This window comes from Martes martes (assembly GCF_963455335.1).
Source record: "Martes martes genome assembly, chromosome: 3".
NCBI lineage: Eukaryota > Metazoa > Chordata > Mammalia > Carnivora > Mustelidae > Martes > Martes martes.
Window position 1 is genome coordinate 3,548,216 of NC_137890.1, and position 22,988 is coordinate 3,571,203.

General features: G+C 43.0%; 1 protein-coding gene across 1 annotated transcript in view; it reads right to left on the bottom strand.

Moving 5' to 3' along the window:
- MYO16 (myosin XVI) overlaps window positions 1-22,988 on the bottom strand; it is a 442,217-nt gene that overhangs the window by 175,224 nt on the left and 244,005 nt on the right. The window contains exon 20 of the mRNA XM_080798962.1: window positions 7,766-7,838. Coding sequence (XP_080655088.1) covers window positions 7,766-7,838 — 73 coding nt within the window. The remainder of the gene's footprint in view (window positions 1-7,765; window positions 7,839-22,988) is intronic.

Here is a 22,988-nt window from a genome sequence, read left to right on the forward strand (position 1 = left end):
GAAACCCCACTGGCTAAGTTGATTGCCATATTCTGTAGAATAATCTACTAATATCAGAATTGGAAACTACAAATGAAAAAGAAAGTATTTTTAGATATTTTGTATGATACACTGTCCATAAAACATATCCTTCCATTTATAGAGAAGCCATGCCCAGTTGTTGGAAACATAACTTCTGGTCAAAATTCTTGTATTTTAAAGCTTCGGATACTCTACTTTTCATCACTTTTCAACAAAAAATAAGTGTGTGTGTGTGTGTGTGTGTGTGTGTTCAGCAACCTCTCAGCTTAATCAATATGCCTTCTCTTCTCACATTCACGTGTTAATGTAGGCCTAAAAACAATAATTAATATATAATTTCTCCTGAAATGTCTGTTCTTTTTAAAATAGTTGTCATTACCTGGGATTAGATGCGAAGCCAAGAGGACTGAATAACTAGGCTCTTCAGGATGGTGGTCTGGAGGTGACAAAGAGAGGGACACAGCAAGCATGCGGAAGGCTGGCCTTGGGGCCAGACAGACGGGCATCCATGTTCCCTGCTCGGCCGGCCAAGCCTTCCCCAGACGGTTGCCGTGGGAGTCGGAGATCATCCAGAAAACGCATCGGGGCCATAGTGGGGGCTCGAGCGCTTATAACCATTATTGATTATTAGCAGAAAACTACATGAATTCTATTTCTGGTCAGCACATTTGAGCTTTCGATCTGTGCAGTCACTACTGTAAGTGTAGGCTTTTCCTAGGTTAGTCATCACTACAAGAATTCAATCCATTCCTGTCTAAAGTGACCCGATGTATATTTTGGAATCCATTCATTCTTCTTTTGATGTCCTGTAACATTTCCTTTTAACCATTCTGGTGTTCTGTAATAAAGAAGATAAACCTGCTTTCTCTAATTTTATTTATACTTAGTAAAAAGATTTGCTGAAAAACTCCACGATGGGGAAAAAAAATGACGTCAAATAAAATTTATTAAGTTATTTATTTCTACATTTAATAGAATAAATAATGTTGTGTCCGAAGAGAAATGCAAACAAATACCACCACGGGCAGGCAGCAGTTTGGAAAATATATAGTAATAATCCACATTTAAGTCTAGTTTCAAAGCACCTGCAGAACTGGGGAGAGACCACGTATCATCCTGAATTCAGAGTCTCATGCTTGGTCCTTCTGTGACTTACTAAAATATCTGGGCCTTGCTTTCCTTAACACCAAAATGGTGACTTTTTTTTTTTTTTTAAAGTTATACAGTTTGGAGGGGGAAATGTCATTAAATGTACAGTTAAAATTGCTTTACCCTGACTCATGTTTAAAAATTTCCTCAAAATTAGCTTTTCAAAAACTGTTACCTGAACTTTTTTTTTTTTTAACTTTTATCTTACATTTATGTATATATATGTATGTATGTATTTTTTAGTAGGGTCTACAGCCAACGGGAGGCTTGATCTCATGACCTTGAGATAGAGTTCCGCGCTATGCTAACTGAGCCTGCCAGGGACCCTACCCAAGAAGACTTCCAGCCATACTATATATTGAAACTAGAACCCAATATTATTGCAAGTACATTAAAATAGCACCAATTATTTAATTACTGGTTCTCTATAGTACCTGAGTACCACTAGCTAGTGTTCTGCTATGTAAAGAAACTAAATTTTCTCATTCAAATTTTTCTTAAACTGAGTTGGATAGTTAATGTATGTACAATTTTGGAATCTAAACATGAGGTGACTTAACAATGAAATATATTTTTTTAAAGATTTTATTTATTTGACAGACAGAAATCACAAGTAGGCAGAGAGGCAGGCAGAGAGAGAGAGAAGCAGGCTCCCCGCCGAGCAGGGAGTCCGACGCCGGGCTCTATCCCAGGACCCTGGGATCATGACCTGAACCGAAGGCAGAGGCTTTAACCCACTGAGCCATCCAGGTGCCCCAACAATAAAATATTTTTTGTTTTCATAGCTCAACTGATTGAGTGGTAAGCAGATCAATACTGAAACCTATTTTTTTTTTTAAGTAGGCTCCAAGCCTGGTGTGGAGCCCAATGAGGGGCTTGAACTCATGACGCTGAGAGCAACAGTTGGACGCTTAACCCACAGAGCCACCCAGGTACCCTGGATAAATATTGAAACCTAATAGTTGTCGGAACATTAATTATGATGAAAACAGCAGGGGTCCTACCATCCTTGGAGCTAAAATGGCAACATTTTCCTCCTGAAGGCTTCCCCGTCCTTCTCCCATGGTGTCCAATTAGAATTGGTCCTTCTTCCATTTGCCTCCTACAGACCACACCCCAATGCCTATGCATTTCTTAGTGCCTGGAATGGGGGCCTGGAACTTCATACATATGCAAATCATGTTTGTAGAATGAATGCACCATAGATTGCCCTGATGCAAATGAGCCAGAAAAGCATGTCCTTCCAGTACTGCTAACAAGACTCTCTGTGCCAGAGCAGAGACTGTAGCCCTCTGTTTTCCCGTCTATAAAATGGGCTACTCCACATGAAGGGTGATGATTGATCTGTGTATCGTTTCCAGGATAGCAATTCCACAACTAAGAATTTTACGGTATTTTTTTTTTTTTTTGAGGTTGAGGTTGCCAAAATACATGACCTCATTTCATAAAATTTGAGACGTCAAGGTATCTGGCTTTTTCAGTGTTCAAACGCTGAGCTCAAGCCTCATTGAATTACTGTTCATCTCCACTTTTCAGTAAATCTCACTTTTTAGAAAAGAGTTTGTAAGCAGGGAAACGTCTCAAATCCTTGACAAACCCGGCCAAAAGCAGCTTAGGATGAAGCCTGGTTTGACGATAGATCATATATCACAAGTTTATCTTCTGCAACAGAAGTTTTAAGTTTGAACAAATGTAGTCTCTCTTCAAACTCACTCTATTCTTACAGAAGGTTGTTGATATGCAATTTTACTAAACTCTGAGCTCCAAGAATTTCATTATACATAGCTGCATTTTATGTGTGTGGTGGGAAATTTAGGAAAATTATCAAATGTTAAATCATTAGTTTCCATGATTTTAAACTTCGTGTCTTTGGTCAAGATGTGTAGCATGTAGGGCTTTGCAACCCGTTGGTTAGGTGTGGAAGTATTCCAGCATTTATTCAAATAGTATTTATATAATCTCAAAATATTCTCAATTTACTTAAAATTGTATATTAAGGGCAGTTTTAAGCATATTCCACAGTGAACAACGTAATGAACCCTCACCTGTCATCAAGAAACCTCAAGAATTCTCAGCTCATGGCCAATTCTGCTTTACCCACCTTCCTGTTCCCCTCAACACTGGACTGAGCTGAAGTAATTCTCAGGCGTGTATTGAAATATTGGCAAGTATTTTAGCATAGTTCTCTAAGATATGAGGACTTAGAAAACACATCCACAGTACCTTGGACTCCATAATTTCTATCAACAATAATTCCTTCACTTCATCAAATATCTAGATTTTTACCTTACATTGGTTCACTCGTAGATTTTATACTTCAACAATTAAGGATGTTCACAAGGTCCGTATATTTAACTGACTTCTCTTAGAGTCTTTGAATCTATAGGCTACCCACCTTCTTCTACGTTTTTACCCTTGTGTTTGCAGAGATCAAGTCATTTGTCCTGAATGGTTTCCCATGGCCTGGGATTTGCAGAGAGCATCCTCGTGGTTTCTTGCATTGTGTTCCTCTGTCCTCAGTCCTTATTACGTAGTAGTTAGCTCAAGAAACTTCATTATATTCAGGTATTCTCTCTTCCTTCCCTCCCTCCCCACCCTTCTTTCTTTCTTGGCAAGAACACTTCACAAGCATCCTGTGAATGTCTCTGTTAGCCATGTTAGCAGTCACCGATACTCCCGCCTGGACTCTGTCCTTATCCAGTGCGGCAGAATGGAGCAGCCCTAAGTCTGCCCTCCGCTCTTCAGTTATTTGTCTCGGGACCGCCCCAAGCGACCCATGTGGTGGCTTAGGGAAGACAGGCCACTCCACACACCAAGCCCTTCTGTCTAAGCGTGTGACTTGTGGGAGCCCTCGGCACAGTCCCTCGCTGAGGCTATCTACTTCGTTTTGACCAAGTCAGTCTGTCTTCACTCCTCTCATGCCTCTGACATGCTATTTTTAAACTCTAGAGGAGTTACTGGTTTTGTGTGCTCAGGCCACATCCGGCTTCCCTCTCAAGCCCTCTCATTACTCGCCGTGATGTCTCATTCACTCTTCTTGCTTTTCCAAATACACCATGACATCTGGAGCTAGACATATTTTTACCCCTCTCTCCCATTTCCTGGTGCCTCAGATCGCTCACTCCTTTGTGGCATCATTGGCACTGTGATGTGTAAGGGATACCCCCGTCTCGTTCACTATCTTTCTGCTTCCTAAGCATTACAAATGTGGAATTCGCTGCCTGCTTGATGCCTGAGTGTCGGCTGGAGAGCTTCTCCCTGGATGCGTTAGGAGATATTTTTACAGAGCTAGAGATAAACTCTACGTGGTGAAGGAAATAGGGTTCATACAATGCAGGTACTACGTAACAGCGAGTGAGATGGTAATAATGTAATTATTTAAATAATGAGGGTGGTAGATTCACAGCCTTCCATATTGGACTTTGGGACTCCAATGACTTAGGATGACCCCCCCCACACACACACTGAACCATTCAACTATATATAGTTTAGTAAAACTACATATATATATGTAGTCATATAGTTATATATTTTACTCTAAATATGGTCTTTATTATAATATGTAAAATAGCTGTAAATAGAAACAAATCATTAAAAGTCAATGAAAACAGGACTAGCATTTCTCTTAGCGGAAATAAATTCTCCTCTAAAGAACCACAGGGTCCCATCTAATCTTTTTAGAGCTACCTGGAGACACTGAGGTTGGAGAAGCTGAGATTTTGAGGTCCTTCTTCGTATCTCTTCCCACTGTCCCTGTTCTAAACATTTTGTCAGGCTTCTTATGCAGGAAGAGTTGAAATACATACGTTTATTCCTGAGCAAGGAAATCACTAGGAGATTCACTATGAAGACGTCTTCTTATGAACTCATTCTCGAGCTTTCAATTGAAACTGTATTTGTTAAGCTTCTATTGTATACAAAATGCTGTACCAGGCACAGCTCAACACTGCAGGAGGTGCCGTTCCAGCAAAGAGCTGGCAGATGGGTCAAAAAGCTCAAAACAGAATAAAATAAATACTCATGAAGGCACACATATTCTCCTGGGTTTGATTCAGAACACAGGATTGATTTGCTAAACATTTTGCCAAAAGTTTGCAGTGGAATATAAAATGAAGATGTTCCCATCCTATGAGCAAGTCAAGAATCCAGGATGCCGCGCTCAAACCAAACCTCTGTGTAAGTTAACACGCAAATCCAGAAATTTGCTAAACCCATTGTAAGCTCAGATTTGGACTCAGCACAGAGAAAATAATTTCCTTCTTCTAAATGACTCCTAGTTACCATTGTATACAACAGCCAAACCAACCTAAGAAAAAGGTACAGGTTTTTTTTTTACAGGATTTTTTTTTTTCATCACTTAAACCTAAGAATTGATCTTGAGATTTTACTCGGAAGTGTCTAAAACTACCTTTTGGTATTTAATAGAGACTCATTCTTTAGATCTGAAAACATGCCATTCCTTGTTCTGTGAAATTCTCAGCCTGGGAATATATATTATTATGTATATAATTATATACACTATATATTATATATAATACATATTATATATTACTATATACATTATGTATGTGTATTACATACTATATTATGTATAGTATATATTATTTGTGAGAGTATATAAATATATATTCTAAAATACATAATTCAAATATTTAGCCAAAAGAAAGAAGGAAGGTTATAGGTAATTATAGTAGAAGAAGTAGGTTTTAATAAGGAAACAATACACAGGTTTTGTCCATTCCAATCCTCAGCTCAGGCTGGACAGATGAGGGAGTGGGTTGTGGAGCAGGTGTTGGGAGCCTGGCTTCGGAGAGCCTGAGACAGGCCCCCACCGCACCGGCGGTTTCTACACGCCGCTTGCCAGGAGATGGACAAACCATGGAGTCTCATCAGGGACAGGAGAGCCTGTGTGTTTCTCTGCAAACATGTCAGAGATCAATACTGCTGGCCAGACGAGCTTCAAGTTCTCGTGGGAGAGCTGCATCTCGGTCAACGCTGGCAGACCCACGTCTGTTGGTACCTTTTCACCGGTCAGTCCTCTAACCACCCTCTGCCTCTGTTCCCCACTAGTTTCCTTAGAGTAGGTGATGAATAAATAAAGCCACAGTCCTCCTGTTCCCACGCGCCCATGGATACAGAAATCTGAAAGGAGCAGAACTCTGTGGTCCTCCTCATCTGATTTCATACCAGACTTTTCAAAAGTTTTGTAAAGAACATGATTCATGATGACTCACCCTGGATTAGGTGAGTCAACATGATTTAGGATTTACTCATAAGACGCTGCACCACTTTTAAGTAAAAAAAAAAAAAAAAAAAAAGAGGCTGAATTTTAGAAGGTTTTCGAGTGTCCTCATTTATAACAGCAGCAGTGGCTCACCACTATTTCTCACATGTGGATGGGAGCTAGAAAATGACACCGGAACCCTTAGGACAGACATCTTTTAAATCCCACAGCTCTGCAGCTCTCTCAGGATCCCAACTTCATAGACAAGGAAGCCCAGGATCGTTAGGGATGTTTGCACTGAACCAAGACAGCCCTGCCCGTGAAAGTCATAGGACTGAGGTTTCAAACTCCCGTCTGCTGTCATTCACCACCACGCTATCTCCCTTCAAAAACCAAAGCCGAGGGGCGCCTGGGTGGCTCAGAGGGTTAAGCCTCTGCCTTCGGCTCGGGTCATGGTCTCAGGGTCCTGGGATCGAGCCCCGCATCGGGCTCTCTGCTCAGCGGGGAGCCTGCTTCCCCCTCTCTCTCTGCCTGCCTCTCTGCCTACTTGTGAGGTCTGTCAAATAAATAAATAAAATCTTTAAAAAACAAAACAAAACAAAACAAAACAAAACAAAAAAACCAAAGCCGAACAAGTGATATTATAAAGAGTGCTCCCTAACCAGGGCACAGTTGGGACTGCTCCCAGGCTGTAACACAGCCTGGTTTTCTCTCCCCCCACCCCACCTCTGCACAGGCTCGCCTCTCCTTCTCTGCCGGCTGGGGCAAGTTCTATTTCTACTCTCTTCTTCAACACTTAATTTTTAGATATACTTACTTCGATTAAATGATTCATACATTACTATGGAGATCCTTAAAAAAAGAACTAGCGTTTTTCAGAGTGCCCTAAACTGTAAATGGATTAAAAATAATCAGTGCCTCTTGAATCTATTTTTACAAGTTTCCGATAATCTCATGTACGGATGTCACAGAGACGATCCCACAGATAACAGTCTTTAGCATAATGGAGTGTTTCCATTCTGATTTTTGGCCAATGTTCTGAGGACCTTTGCCCTGATTGCACACAGTGACGCCTTCTGTCTCCCTGACCTCGTTGAAATAGCATCTGCTATCTTTTAAAACAAGTGCTTCTGGTTGTTTTTTTTTTTTAATGATTATGCCCATTGTTTACAGATGTCATAATGAGGATGAATATCTCCATGAACCAGGGATACATATTTTAAATAGGATGGCAAAATACTTAATTCTGCATTTGCAAGTAATTATGCAAATAGTCTTTATTGAATTAAAGAGTTGACTTATTAGTTGAAAAAAACACATTTAAGTTTATAATAAAGTTTCCCAAAAAAAAAAAACAAACAACCCACTCACTTGTTCAAATTCATTCTTTTGAAATTCCTCAAAACCGAAGATGTCCAGTATTCCAATATCCAAAATCTGTGGGCTGAAAAGAAACAAGAGATCCGTGAGTAAGTGTACTTTGACCTGCAAAAATTATGCTACGACCTTCCTAAGGAAATTCTTGGCAAATACAGGAGACAGAAGCACACAATACTTGGGTGTCGACTTGGAAGCAAGCAACAGGAGTACCTCGTGATACTCTTGCTTTCCCTGTAAACGATCTCGCCTGCCCTCTGCTGCCGTTTTGGGAGGTCTGGCCAGATGAGGACCCTCGGGGCAAGTGAGGAAAGGGGGCGGAAAACCAGCCTGGATTCTGCAGGGAATGGGAGCAGCACACATGGGGAGAGGGCATGAGGGGGCTTCTTGCAAAGAAAGCCCCAGATGATTCTGGAATGCCGGTCCCCTGGAAGGCACACACCCAGCCCTCTCACATGGTGGTTCTAGAGCTCCAGCGGGACCTGACTGCTGTCCTGATTTTCTGCAGGTGGGGGTGATGGTCCACTGTCACTGCGGACGCCTTCCGTACCGCCAGCCTGGGGGACGCAGACACTTCTGTGGTTTGCTCCCCATTCGTTTGGTCCGAACTGTGCAACTGACAACAAACTCTCTTTTTGTACCTGTATTGGGTATTCCCTCCCAGTGCAAAACCGTAATGTTTTAGGGCCTGTGCTATGTCACTTAAATAACCAGTTTCTTTTTAAAAAAAAGGTAACGATTCTATGATATCCTGTCTCTAGGATTACTTCTTGTAGGTGGCACACATACAAGGTTCCTCAGCAGGAAGGAGAGCATCTTAGAAGTCCTTCTGACACAACCCACATGGCAAGGAATACAAAGCAGCGGACGCATCGAGGTCATTGATTTAATTTTCTAGACAAAAAAATAGTGTTTTGTCCCTCCCCCTGTGTGCCCACATGAACTCGACACGGATCCCAGAGATAAAATGTTGGCACAAGAAACTATTAAAATGTACAAGAAAACAAATGTGGTCATTTTCTCCTGCTTTCAGGTCTGAGAAAAATCAAAAGAAAATGTTGCAAAGTCTGATGATACAACACCAATTCTTCGCAGGATTAAGTTGTATAAATAAAACTAAACACTATTAGAGGTGAGTATTATTTAAGATGTGTTTTCACATTCATTTTCATAGATTTTTTTTCCCCGATCTATTGGCCCACCTGTGCCTCCTTCCTCCGTGTTGACCTCATAAGGTTCCCAAGGTGGTGCCCGGCGGATGCTCGTCACTCAGTGGTGCCGGGGCGGAGGTGTTTAGTGTGTGTGCGTGTGTGTGTGCACGTGCGTGCACACGTTTTCCACGTAGTGAGCTGCACTGTTTCCCTTGAACGGGCTTGGTGACAAAGCTTGTCAGGTTTTGGAGCTGCATAGTCTCAGGGTAGGAATCCTGGTTCAGACAATTTTTAGGTGGACAACTTTGGGCAAGTTACTTTAATTTTCTGTGCTGCAGTTTCCTCATCCATAAACCGAGACAGCAAGTAATATTTGTCGCCCTGGCTGGCTGCTGCATTCGAAGAGAGGCACGTACCGGGCTAGGACAATCGCTGGTAGACGGTTGCTTCTCTTTCTCCTAAAGATTTGTATTTAATCACTTATTTCAGAGAAGGGGGGCGGGGGCGGGGAGAGAATCTCCAGCACACTCGCCACTGAGCCCGGAGCCCGACGGGGGGCTTGAGCCCACAACCCTGAGATCCAGAGCTGAGCCAAAAGGAAGAGTCAGACGCTCGAACAACGGAGCCCCCCAGGTGCCCCTGCAAGTTGCTTGGGCAGATTATAAATGTCAACCTGATTACAGTTACTGAAGAAATAAAACTTTAGGGGCACCTGGGTGGCTCAGTGGGTTAAAGCCTCTGCCTCTCGCTCAGGTCATGATCCCAGAGTTCTGGGATCGAGCCCCGCATCGGGCTTTCTGCTCAGCGGGGAACCTGCTTCCTCCTCTCTCTCTGCCTGCCTCTCTGCCTACTTGCAATCTCTATCTGTCAAATAAATAAATAAAATATTAAAAAAAAAAGAAATAAAACTTTAACAACTAGGATGAGAAAGATATTCCTATGCCCTTTCGTTGGGAGTTTAAATTGGAAGAGTCCGGGCGTGCCTGGCTGGCTCAGTCAGTAACGCATGTGACTCTCAATCTCAGGTCATGAGTTCGAGCCCCAAGTGGGGGGGGCAGAGTTTAAGGAACTAACCAGCTAAATAAATAATTGATAAAATTGGAGTCTTCTTAAACAATAATTTGGTTATGCAGCGTAAAGCTTTGAAAAGTTCATATCATTTGAACGAGTATTTCCATATCCAGGAATCTATACTAAACGATGATGAGAAATGCCATTAAAGACTTACAAAGAAGGATGTTCATCCTTATCGTAATTATAATAACAACAAAAAGAAACAGCCGATGCCCCGCACCAAAGACATGGTTAATTAAACAGCGTGCATCCTGTAATGGGTTAGTTTAGTGAATCAAGTTAATAGAATGCAACACATAAGTTCTATATAAAGAATAACCCCAATTATATATTCAGAAGACTTCAAAAGGAGTATAGAAAGCCCAAGAAAAGGAAATAGAAATGCTTTTGCTTACTTCTTTTTACTGGTCTGCTTTTTCTAAGGTTTCTGTATTTTTATTACCAGTAACTATTTAACTGATGTTGATAAAACAACTATGAAGGCATGGGAAATGTTCTTGAGCAACCAAAGCCAAAAAACAAAGCTGGAAACAACATTTATGCCATTTGTATACTTACAGTTACATAGTATAATTGCACCCATGTTAAAAAATAAATTCATGGCTCAGAAAAAGTATAGCACATGTTGGCGGGAGAGGTCTTGAATGTTAGATCTAGGGGTGATTTCTTAATTTTAAAATGTTCTATCCTGGGTATTACTCTTTACCGTTAACATTTATTTAAAAAAATATATATGAGGGAACATCTTCTGGACATTTTCTGAGTTGGTGGGGAAAGGGACAACAATGACCTCAGGCCAAAGAGAGGACAGCAAGGAGGGCAGAGAAGGGCTTTTGGTTTTCCAGGAGCTGGCAGAGCAGCAGGGACCGTGGGGCTGGGGGCAGAGAGCAGGGCTGTGGCAGGAGGGCCACATGGTGATGGCGCGTACGGGGGTTTCCTGTCAACTTCGACCAGAACCTCCCACTCTGACCTTGACTCCTTGCCTGATCCCCCCCTGGCCTGGGCAACACTAGCCCCATACGTTCAGCACATCACGTGGCAGGAAGTTAGGAAAAAGGTCAAGAGCAAAGGGGGACACGATGTCACACTACCCGGTCCTTCCCCTTCTCATGCGGATGGTGACTTTCCGAGCTGGGCCCCCCAGGCCTGTCTGGGCGAGCAGCACGTGTCAAGATTCCGGTTCAGGCTGGGGCAAGTTGATGACTGATGGGCAATTCAGGAGAGCCTAAATGGTGGAGGGGTCACTCCTTTTTAGTGATTTTTCCGAATATTTCCCAGACGCTGGATTCCAAACTACACATGGTTATAAAATAGAAACATTATTAAAGAAGAAGGGGGGGTTGGGACGCCTGGGTGGCTCAGTTGGTTAAGCAGCTGCCTTCGGCTCAGGTCATGATCCCAGCGTCCTGGGATCGAGTCCCACATCGGGCTCCTTGCTCCGCAGGGAGCCTGCTTCTCCCTCTGCCACTCTGTCTGCCTGTGCTCTCTCTCTCTCTCTCTCTCTGACAAAAAAATAAATAAAATCTTTAAAAAAAAAAAAAAAAGAAGAAGGGGGGGAAGAAAGGAAAAACCCAACGTCGGGGAAAAACAAATGCATTGTAAGAATTAATTTTGCAACTATCGGCAGATAGCTTTTTTTTAAATAATTCTTTTTCAACAATCTTTCATCATCTAGGATTGAATGAAGCTCGTGTCTGTTATTACCACATCTGGGTTATCAGGGACGGTCACACGGACACGTAGCCAGCAGCATGCCCGCTCTGTGTGTCACTCGGCATTGCTGCGTCTCTCAGTGAGAGCTTGACTGGCATTACACAGGCGTTTAACGCAACATCCAATTTCTAGCAAGGAGGAGCAGACAGAGGTCATCAGATCCACTGGGATTCAATCCCACAGGCAAAATTAACATATTAATGAGATGGTCTGTTCATATTCTGTCTTAGAATTCCACTGAGGGCTTTCCTGATGGTTCACAACGCTGGCTCGCTTGCATTTACTTATTAGTAAAATGCAACACATTATATCAGACCAAACATTAAATGCCGCGACAACTGTCTGGTTTTGTTTTTGCCCTCGATGTGTGTTAGAACGGGAAGGGAGGAAGGTCCCAGGGAAAGAGAATGTCTAGCTCGAAGCGCGGATGTGCTCATTTTATGGGGGCAGAGAAGTCCGCGGGGGTGCGCGTGTCAGCCTCTCTCCTCCCTCACCTCTGGCAAGGACATGAGCGCGAGAGCTGCCTGGATATTCAGTCAGTTTAGGAAAGAGTCGAATCCTGCCGGCCACCCCCGACTTAGACTGAGCCAGACGTGAACAGGCCTCTTCCGGGGCCGGCAGACCCGCCGGAGCCCAGATGGGGCAAGACTGGAAGCAGAGCGCACTAGAGGGACCCCACCGTCCAGACACCCTGCCCTGGGGCTGAGAGGCGCTGTCTCGGAGGGAGCCGGTGCGAAGTCCCTGGAGCTGTTAGCCCCGGGATGGCCTCCACCAAGTCCAGCACCAACATGCTGAAGAGTTGACTGCACAGAACCGGAAAGGTGCCGCATCGTAAGGGCCGAGTCGGCCCGCGCGGTAGCTAACCTGAGTCTTGCAGGGTTTTCTCGAGTCTGAGAAGACGCAGAGGGGGGACTCCAGGATGCATGGTTTTGAGAGCTTGTCCCTTTTGGTCTTTGATGGAAGAAAAGTACTCGAGGCTTATCATTTCTTGCAAACATGTCAGAACTTAGGGAAAGAGTTTGCGGTTGCTGACAAGCTGAACTAGGTAACATCACCCCACCCATCACCCAGCCGGTGACGTTATCAAAGCAACTGCCGGCCTCCTCCCGCCTAGTGATGCCACACACACCACACGCCGTGTCTCCGAAATGCAGCCCTTCTTGGCGCTCCTTCCCACTGGAAACAGAAGCTGGGAAGTAAAAAGCCAAGACCCTTGAGGTGAAAATTGCAGGTAATTAGACTGGATACACAACAAAGTCTTGGGTGAGGGGAAAGCTTGGGGCTACCGTCCCATGGAGAACTGTGTGCCGAGCACCATTAGAACATCTGAAATGTCTCATTTCATGTAGCCTTAACAACACCCCATGAGGTACATGCAGGGATCCGCCCCATTTTACGGAGAGGAACACTGAGCCGGGACAGTGAAGGTTTAAGTCACCAAAAGGCACAGAACGGCGTTAGACGGACCCAGGACTAGAAGTCTGGCTAACATCAGACCCGTGCCAGCAAGCCCCGTGGATCACCACCTAAACCTCCAGTGAGTGGCTGGTCCTCTAAGCAAGTCTAATTCCAGCCTCCGGGAGCCAGGAAAGGAAACCTCCCCTAGTGTAATAAGAGTAGAAATACCACAACCCTCCTTCTCGGCAACAGCTACCACTTAGAGCTGAAAAGCATCAACACTTGCTACTGTTAATGAACACAGGCCCTTCTTTATAAGCTGCACTTGTCACCGTGACACAGATGATTTGTTACCAGGAGCATCATTCGAAACACAAATCAACCTCCCTATAATTTACTTAAGACCATAAGTAATATTCAGCTCATAGGAACTTTCATATTCTTAGTCCAAAATAACCCTCGTATCAGAACAACAGCAGACGATTTAAGCAAATTATGGCATCGCTGTTCCACAGAGTCAATGGTTCTTAAAAGGTTAGGAAAGATGGAAATATGGATAGAGAACCATCATAATGAAAGGAGCCAGATAGAAATGATGTGTACTAACTGTGGAGCAACTAGGACCTCAGACGCGGCTGGGCATAGGTTACGTTTCAAACTCGGGACATGGTTTGGCTTCACCTATTACAGCTAAACACAAGCCCACTGAACTACCCACAATTCCCCTCGTGGGTGCCTATTGGGGGGACGAAGGCGGGTGTCCACTTAAAGACTGGCACAAGAATGTTCGTGGCTGCTTTATTCATAGAGTCAAAAACTAGAGACACCCCAAGTGCCCACCAACCATAGAACAAGTAAGTCACGAGTGCTCTGTCCACACATATGTTTACAGAGAAATATGCCTCAGGGATAGAAGGAGGAGGTACCACCACATATGTAACGTTGTGGATGTCCTTCTGCTACCTGACACTGAGGAGAAAATAAAACACAACAAAACAGAAGGAGGGCATGACGGACACCAGCCAGAGTGGTGCAGAGACCCATGCACCCGTCCGTGTGGAGGCCGCATAGACACGTTGCACGAGTCCCATCTACTGAGCTGTATCTAGAATATGGACACTTTGGCTGCATTCTACTTCAATGGGACAGGAAAGAAGTGTGTGCATGAGGATCATGACTATGTGTGAGGATAGAGGGATTACCTGGTGAATGTCTGTCAGACGAGTAGTGTTCAAATGTACGTTTTCTGTGGTCCTGCCAGGGCTAACGCGAAGTTAGAACAGTGCCCCTTCTCCCGGTAGACTCTGCCTGCTCCAAGGAGGCGCCGGTCCCATTTATGAATATAAAGACATCGGTGGGAAGATAATTACAAAGGCGTGGGTGGCCCACAGGTTAAGGAAGAGATGGAAATACATGCTCTTCAAGCCATTGAATATAATTAGTCATATTTATACCATTATTGTTTCCATTTATATTTGAGATTAATATCTCCCTCCCTTACCTGTTGACTCTTTGGGCGATGACCTACTGCTCTTTGAAAGCTGAGCTGCATTTCTTGGGGACGCTTTCAGACCAGTGACTTTAGCCCTTCCGACAAAAATACCAATTATCTAAACAACGGAGTCAGAGACAATCTAGGGAAATCTCCTCACTGTTGATGCACGTTGGCATAAGGAGGGCTGATGGATCTCCTTCAGTGCACACATTCAATCAGGGATGTACACCATGCCCAAAAGCTTTCTGAAGAAGTAAAATGAAACAACTAAAGATGAAATCAGCACAGCTGTAGGTTCCTTGGGTTTACGTTCTCAGAGTCAGTGAACAAGGACATCATCATTCTAGGTCACACAATAACGAGAAGTGTTATAGCCATTTGACTCTATACTGGGCTCCCGTATCGTTGGATTTGGACCATCTTTTGTAAATTGGCAAGTAGGAAAATAAAATCCCCCTTGAGGATGCAGAAATTCTGTAGCTGATTTGTCTTTTCAAGGAAATGTTTCCTTCCGTCTTACAACAAGAAGACGAATACCTCTCCTTCCCTTTCAGTCTGCGTCCGTTGGTTGGAGATTGTGACCCAGTGGGTGCGGGAGATGCACACCATGCCCATCAGAGAGGGGACAGGCTTGGGAGAAAAGTGGGCTCTGATGGTGTGTTTGCAGCATTCGTGTTGGCTTTTGACAAGCCTGAGGTTCACAGGGGTGATGGTGAGTCTGATACACGCCCAAGATCAGTCAGAGAGTGCTCGGGATGAAACACAGGGAAACCCCAAGAGGCGTGTGACCCCATGAGGTGAGTCTGGTCTGGAAGGCAGAGTCAAGTCAGGATTCCCAGTAGGGGTGGGTAATCCCGGAGGGTCGGGTGGGGGTAGTTCCGGATGCCACCAATTCCTTCATCTGCAGCGTTCGTGATCTTCAAAGAAGAGGTACGATGACTAACCGTGGGAAATGGGTCCCCCCGAGTGTGGACTGTCCGACGCGAATGGATGGACAAGTGCTAGCAGGTGCACACTGCAAGTCTAGACTGTCAGTGGGGACCTAGCCCTTCTCTGGGGCTTGGGCTTGTTAGAGTAGAGCTACTGGAGGAGGTGAGCTAACCAAGGTCAGGAGCATGATTATTTACAGGTGCCAGGAATCTGCAGCTTTTTAAAATTTAGCTCTCGATTACGGTACTACTAGTTCTAGTAAGACTCAAGGATCCACTGAATTTGACACATTTTAGCCTCATTTGTGTAGGGGAGGGCCAAGTCCGAGCTCACCCAGCATGGTGCCAAGCAGTGAACGTGCAAATGCAGGGACAGCTTCTGTGATTAAGCGTCATGTGAGACCCTGCGGAGCTGCCGACTAAGTCTTAAGGACTGGCTGTTCAACTTTGTGGGTATTAGGTGAATTCCTAGAGCAACTAGCCCTCCTGACTGATGAACCCTACTCTCCTTTCTCTTGTCATTAGATCAGCGTGGTAAGAATGCTCTAGACAGTTGTGTCAACTCTCGGCAATGAGAGGTAACAAAGGACTCGCAACACCACTTGGCGAGTCGAAGAGAGGTCTGCGGCTAGCCCCTCACGATTTCAATCTGTAACTGGACCACAGAGTGACATCTCACTGTGCGTGTCAGCCTGCCAGCCATCAGGGATGGGAGACACCATGGCGTGGACTTAGGGAGCTGGCAGTGGACTTGGGAAGCAAGGGGTTGGGAGAAGTCAGCCTGCATTTTAGGAACACTGAGTTCTTGGCATACTAACACTTGAAGGAGACCTGAGTGTACAGAGACAGGTAGCTTTACACTCTTGGGCTACTTCAGTTTTTTAAATTGGCTACTGATGAGTTTCTCAGGTGTGTCTTCTGTCCTGTGATCAACTAAACCAGGATGCTCTTTGCTCTGGCCCAAAGCTCCTCAGAACACTGTGCTTTGTGCCTGTCCAAGAGAACGCACAACCCTTTCCCACACAACCACATAAAAACCCTTTCTGGAAAACCTTTTATTTGTTTTACGAGCTTCTTGGACTACTATTCTACAGAACATTCTCTGGGAAACACCATCCTAGTGGGAATTTCCTGATTCCTTCTGTGGTTCTGACTTAAGGCTCAGGGAGAGACAGGAGATTGAGTGACAAGGGAGATGAGGGGAGAGAGGGGAGGGCGGAGAAAAAAGTCAACAGCATATTTTGTGTTTGTTTCCATACTTCAAACCAGGCTAAGTCATGATAATTTTGGTAATTATAATTGTTCTGATTTAGTCTTTGGCATTGAGATGTACTTATTTTTTTTATTTAAAAAAATGCATCTATTACTGGAGATCTATAGAATATCAATAGAAAAGTTTTTTTGTTTTTTTTTTTAGTTTGTCAAAACAAAAATCAAATAACACATGGTCCATATATACAATGGAATATTACACAGCCATCAGAAAGGATGAATACCTAACTTTGTATCAACATGGACAGGACTGGAGGAGATTTTGCTGAGTGAAATAAGTCAAACAGAGAGAGTCAATTATCATATGGTTTTGCTTATTTGTGGAGCATTAGGAATAGCATGGAGGACATTAGAAGGAAAGGAAAAGTGAATTGGGGGGAAATCGGAGGGTGAGAGGAAGCATGAGAGACTGTGGACTCTGAGAAACAAACTGAGGGTTTTGGAGGGAAGGGGAGGAGAGTTGGGTGAGCCTGGTGGTGGGTATTATGGAGGGCGCGGATTGCATGGAGCACGGGGTGTGGTGCATAAACAATGAATCTTGGAACACTGAAAAAATAAAACAAATTAAAACAAATGAACAAACAAACAAACAAAAAACCAACAAAAATAAAAACATGTAACACAAAATCATTTTGACATTAGCTACTCTGACCAGAAAACCATGTCCTGGGGTCCACAACTTACCAACAGATCCAATCTGTCCAGCAAAATACATCCCAATAGCTACCAAATATTTGGGTATCACTGTTGTTTCCCACTTACCCTGACTGGGAATCAGAGACTCCTTGGTCCTAAAACCAGAAACAAGCCAGAGACACATGGAAGCCAAACCTCCATTTGCTGGCACACGAAATAGAGTCATTACAATTTTAGGGACTGATAAAATTCAGTTTCATAAGACATGACAGTTTTCACTAAATATTTCTTCAGTGTTAAGTGTCAGGTTCAGAATAGGAATCCAGATCTCTTGCTTTCTGTTGCACTTTAAAAAAAAAATTATTTATTTTTTAAATTTCTTTTCAGCGTTCCAGAATTCATTGTTTATGCACCACACCCAGTGCTCCATGCAATATGTGCCCCCCATAATACCCACAACCAGGCTCACCCAAACTCCCACCCCCCCCAAAACCCTCAGATTGTTTTTCAGAGTCCACTGTCTCTCATGGTTCATCTCCCCCTCCAATCTCCCCCAACTCCCTTTTCTTCTCCATTTCCCCATATCCCCCATGTTATTTCTTATGCTCCACAAATAAGTGAAACCATATGATAATTGACTCTCTCTGCTTGACTTATTTCACTCAGCATAATCTCTTCCAGTCCCGTCCATGTTGATGCAAAAGTTGGGTATTCATCCTTTCTGATGGAGGCATAACACGCCATTGTATATATGGACCACATCTTCCTTATCCATTCATCCATTGAAGGGCATCTTGGTTCTTTACACAGTTTGGCCATTGCTGCTAAACACTGGGGTACAGATGACCCTTCTTTTCACTACATCTGTGTCTTTGGGGTAAATACCCAGTAGTGCAATTGCAGGGTCATAGGGAAGCTCTATTTTTAATTTCTTGAGGAATCTCCACACTGTTCTCCAAAGTGGCTGCACCAACTTGCCTTCCCACCAACAGTGTAAGAGGGTTCCCCTTTCTCCACATCCTCTCCGACACACGTTGTTTCCTGTCTTGTTAATTTTGGCCATTCTGACTGGTGTAAGGTGGTATCTCAATGTGGTTTTGATTTGAATGTCCCTGATGGCTAGTGATGATGAACATTTTTTCCTGTGTCTGTTAGCCATTTCTATGTCTTCATTGGAGAAGTGTCTGTTCATGTCTTTTGTCCATTTTTTGACATGGTTATCTGTTTTGTGTGTGTTGAGTTTGAGAAGTTCTTTATAGATCCTGGATATCAGCCTTTTGTCTGTACTGTCATTTGCGAATATCTTCTCCCATTCTGTGGGTTGCCTCTTTGTTTTATTGACTGTTTTCTTTGCTGTGCAGAAGCTTTTGATCTTGATGAATTCCCAAAAATTCATTTTCACTTTTGTTTCCTTTGCCTTTGGAAACATATCTCGAAAGAAGTTGCTGTGGTCGATGTTTAAGAGGTTACTGCCTATGTTCTCCTTTAGGATTCTGATGGATTCCTGCCTCATGTTGAGGTCTTTTATCCATTTCGAGTTTATCTTTGTGTATGGTGTAACAGAATGGTCAAGTTTCATTCTTCTACACATAGCTGTCCAATTTTCCCAGCACCATTTATTGAAGGGACGGAGAAGCATCTTTCATGCCAATGGGCCTCAGAAGAAGGCTGGGGTAGTGATTCTCATATCAGATAAGTTAGATTTTAAACTAAAGACTGTAGTCAGAGATACAGAAGGACACTACATCATTCTTAAAGGGTCTATCCACCAAGAAGATCTAACAATTGTAAATATTTATGCCCCCAATATGGGAGCAGCCAATTACATAAGAAAACTGTCAATCAAGATAAAGAGACATACTGATATGGATACATTAATAGTAGGGGATCTTAACATGCCACTCTCAGTAATAGACAGATCATCCAAGCAGAAAATCAATAAAGAAACAAGAGCATTGAATGACACATTGGACCAGATGGACCTCATAGATATATACAGAACATTCCACCCTAAAACAACAGAATACTCATTCTTCTCGAGAGTACATGGAACCTTCTCCAGAATAGACCACATACTGGGTCACAAATCAGGGCTCAACCGATACAAAAAGATTGAGATTATCCCCTGCGTATTCTCAGACCACAATGCTTTGAAACTGGAACTCAACCACAAGAAAAAGTTCAGAAGGAATTCAAACACCTGGAAGCTAAAGACCACCTTGCTTAAGAATGCTTGGATCAACCAGGAGATCAAAGAAGAACTTAAACAATTCATGGAAACCAATGAGAATGAAGACACTTCGGTCCAAAACCTATGGGATACAGCAAAGACGGTCCTAAGGGGAAATACATAGCCATCCAAGCCTCCCTCAAAAAAATTTAAAAATCCAGAATTCACCAGCTGTCTTTACAACTTAAAGAACTGGATAATCAACTACAGATTAAGCCAACCCCCCACACAAGAAGGGAAATAATCAAGATTAGAGCAGCGATCAATAAGATAGAAACCAGAGGTACAGTAGAATGCATCAATGAAACTAGAAGCTGGTTTTTTGAAAGAATCAATAAGATTGATAAACCATTGGCCAAACTAATCCAAAAGAAAAGAGAGAAGACCCAAGTTAATAAAATTACGAATGAAAGGGAGAGATCACAACTAACACCAAGGACATAGAAACAATCATCAGAAATTATTATCAACAGTCATATGCCAATAAGTTAAGCAACCTAGATGAAATGGATGCATTCCTGGAAAACTATAAACTTCCAAAACTGAATCAGGAAGAAATTGACAACCTGAGTAGACCAATATCTAGTAATGAGATTGAAGCAGTGATCAAAAACCTCCCAAAAAATAAACCTTCTGCCAAACCTTCAAAGAAGAAATAATACCTATTACACTTTTTAAAAAGTTAAAACCCAGACAAACAATAAAATTACTATAATCAATGTAGCATTTCAACCCACTAGCTAGAGACCACGGGACAAAGTGTTGCTCTGTTTTCTCCTTACCATGCTTTTCCGTTTTCCCCAGTTGCACCGAGATATAACAGATCTACAACACGGTGGGCTCAATGGGGCCCACGTGCTGACTTGACACATGTGGGCAACAGCCTCACATTCTTCTCACATAGTCCTTTTCTCCCTTCCTAGGGACCTTCTGGCACCCCTACCTTCCTTCTTATGAGGTTCTGGCTACTTAGGGCTGCTAAGAGCACTTTGGGATGTTTTTGCAATGCAACAGAAAGTTTTGAGAAACTAAGTCTTCCTTACCCAAAGGTTAAGGATTTGGGGGCCAAGAAGGTGAGGGGTTCGAGGGTTTGGGAACCCTGGGAAGTGGCGGACATCCCAGCATTTCTACAGCCATCCCTGAGATGGAGAGCGGCCTTTCCAACAAGTGCCCTCCAATGTGGGTCCTCGAAATCTGTGGTTCAAAGGAGGACCCCCAACAACTGAATTAACTGGACAGTGATTTGTAGCAAGCAGATGTTGCTGGATAACCGACTGCCCCGAAACTCAGTGACTAAAACCAGCAAGTACTTATTCTGGTTGCCGAGGCCTTCCGCAGGTGTGGGATGAACTCCCCCAAGGGCCGGCCTTGGCTGGGTGACAGAGCGTCCCACACCGCACGCCAGCCCAGACTCAGGCACACAGCGGGGACTAGGATCTGAGAACATAGACTCGCATCAGGGCTCAGAATCGGTGTACTGTCATTTTTTACTGTGTTCTCTGGGCTAGAGCAAGTCACAAGCAGAGCTCAAATTCAAAGGGAGGAGAAATGGACTTGACCCTGGATAAGAGAAGTGTTGAAAGTCAGGGACACAGAGAAGAATAAAGAAGTGGGGCCATCTTTGCTATCTACCAAAGCCTCTTCTCTCAAGAGTGACTTCTAACAAATTCATTTACTAGTTCATTCACTTTTCAGTGAATATATACACAATACCCCTTTTGCAAAGCATTGTGCGGGATTCTAGAAGCCCAGATACAAAAAGGGAGTGAACTGTCTGGATCTTGGGAATGTGTCCATACATGGCTATTTTAAACTTCCATAATTTTATTAGAAATAAAGAAATCATCTGTATTTCAAAAGGTTAATTTAAAAATTAAGTTTTAAAATTGTACTTTCTTATCACTCTTCTGACAGTCTTCAATGAGGGAGACCTTTTGGAAATAACTCGGGTTTTGATCCTGACATACTGGAGTTCATACATCAAGTCCATCATTTCCCGGCTGTGTGACAAAGGGCACTTACTAAACCTCTCTGAATTCCAGTTTCTTTATCTAACACAGGGAGACCACCCTACCTACCTCACGGCTAACGTCAGTATGAACGTCAACAATCCGCAGCTTAAAGCCCGGCTTATTTATAGGTAATAGCCCATAAATGATTATCTCAATAATCGTGCCTTTTTTTTTTTTTTTTTTAAATAAAGGCACCTTTATCACGTATCCGATTCACGCAGAAGCCGGGCTTGGAAGTGTATTTTTCACAAGATGGTGTGTGAAGTGAGAAGAGTTAAAAGTATGGAGCCGACAAAACTAAACACGGCAAAATGCACATCCTCCTCAGTTTGAAAATTATTACAGAAAAAGGCCAACGGTATTTACATGGTGGTGCTGACATTTTCTCCCTGGTGTTTCCTGCAGGGAGAGGCCGGGTCACTGGGAGTCAGAAAGGGACATTCTGCTCTCGCTTCCGAACACTTCAGCATTATTCATTCTGGCAGACCTGCCACGATGCTCTGAGGGCGGGCAAGGAGGAACATAATAAATACAGATTCGGTTAACTCTATGCAGCAGGACAGGTTACCCGAGGGTTGAAAAGAGGCCAAGTGCATCTCCCCAGTTAGAATTGAAAGAAGGGAGCAGGCATGGCTAGCGACGCAATGAGTTTTATCCTTTGTATAAAATATACAAGCTTTAGCCTCTGCAATCCGGGCTCAAGAAAGAGCTCGAGAAGTAGAATGCTGGAACGTTTTTTCGTTAGCCTTGTAAATCACTGAACTCCTTACACATTTTGAGGAATCTATTTGGATCTCCGATAATATTTGCAAATCATACGACAGTCATTATCAAAAAGGAAAATCCTGTTTGATACTAAAAATGTCATATTCTCGTAGTTATGACAAATCTCTTTTTTCTTCCATCTCCTGAAAACATGTACTTAAGGGAAAAGTACATAGTTATTTACTGGTTCAATAAGGGGCACTGTTCTTGAAATAATTTATCACATTATCATGATTAATATTTAAATTCAACCATTATTATGTCTGTAGTATATGGGAATTTTTATAACAAGGGTGGTAAAATTTTAACCACTATTTTGTATTTATTATGTGGTAATTTATAATTATTTTCCGAGCATTGTAATATACATGATGCCTTGGTAAAACTCAAATATTTTTCATTCCTCTTGATCCTTCTATTTAAAAAAAAAAAAAGATCTCAAAAAATAATGAAAAACAAGTGTACAATTACAGAGAAAAGGTTCGTAGCTCTTCAGGAAATCATTATACATATGGGTGTTTTGGTAAGGAAATGGAGCAGAA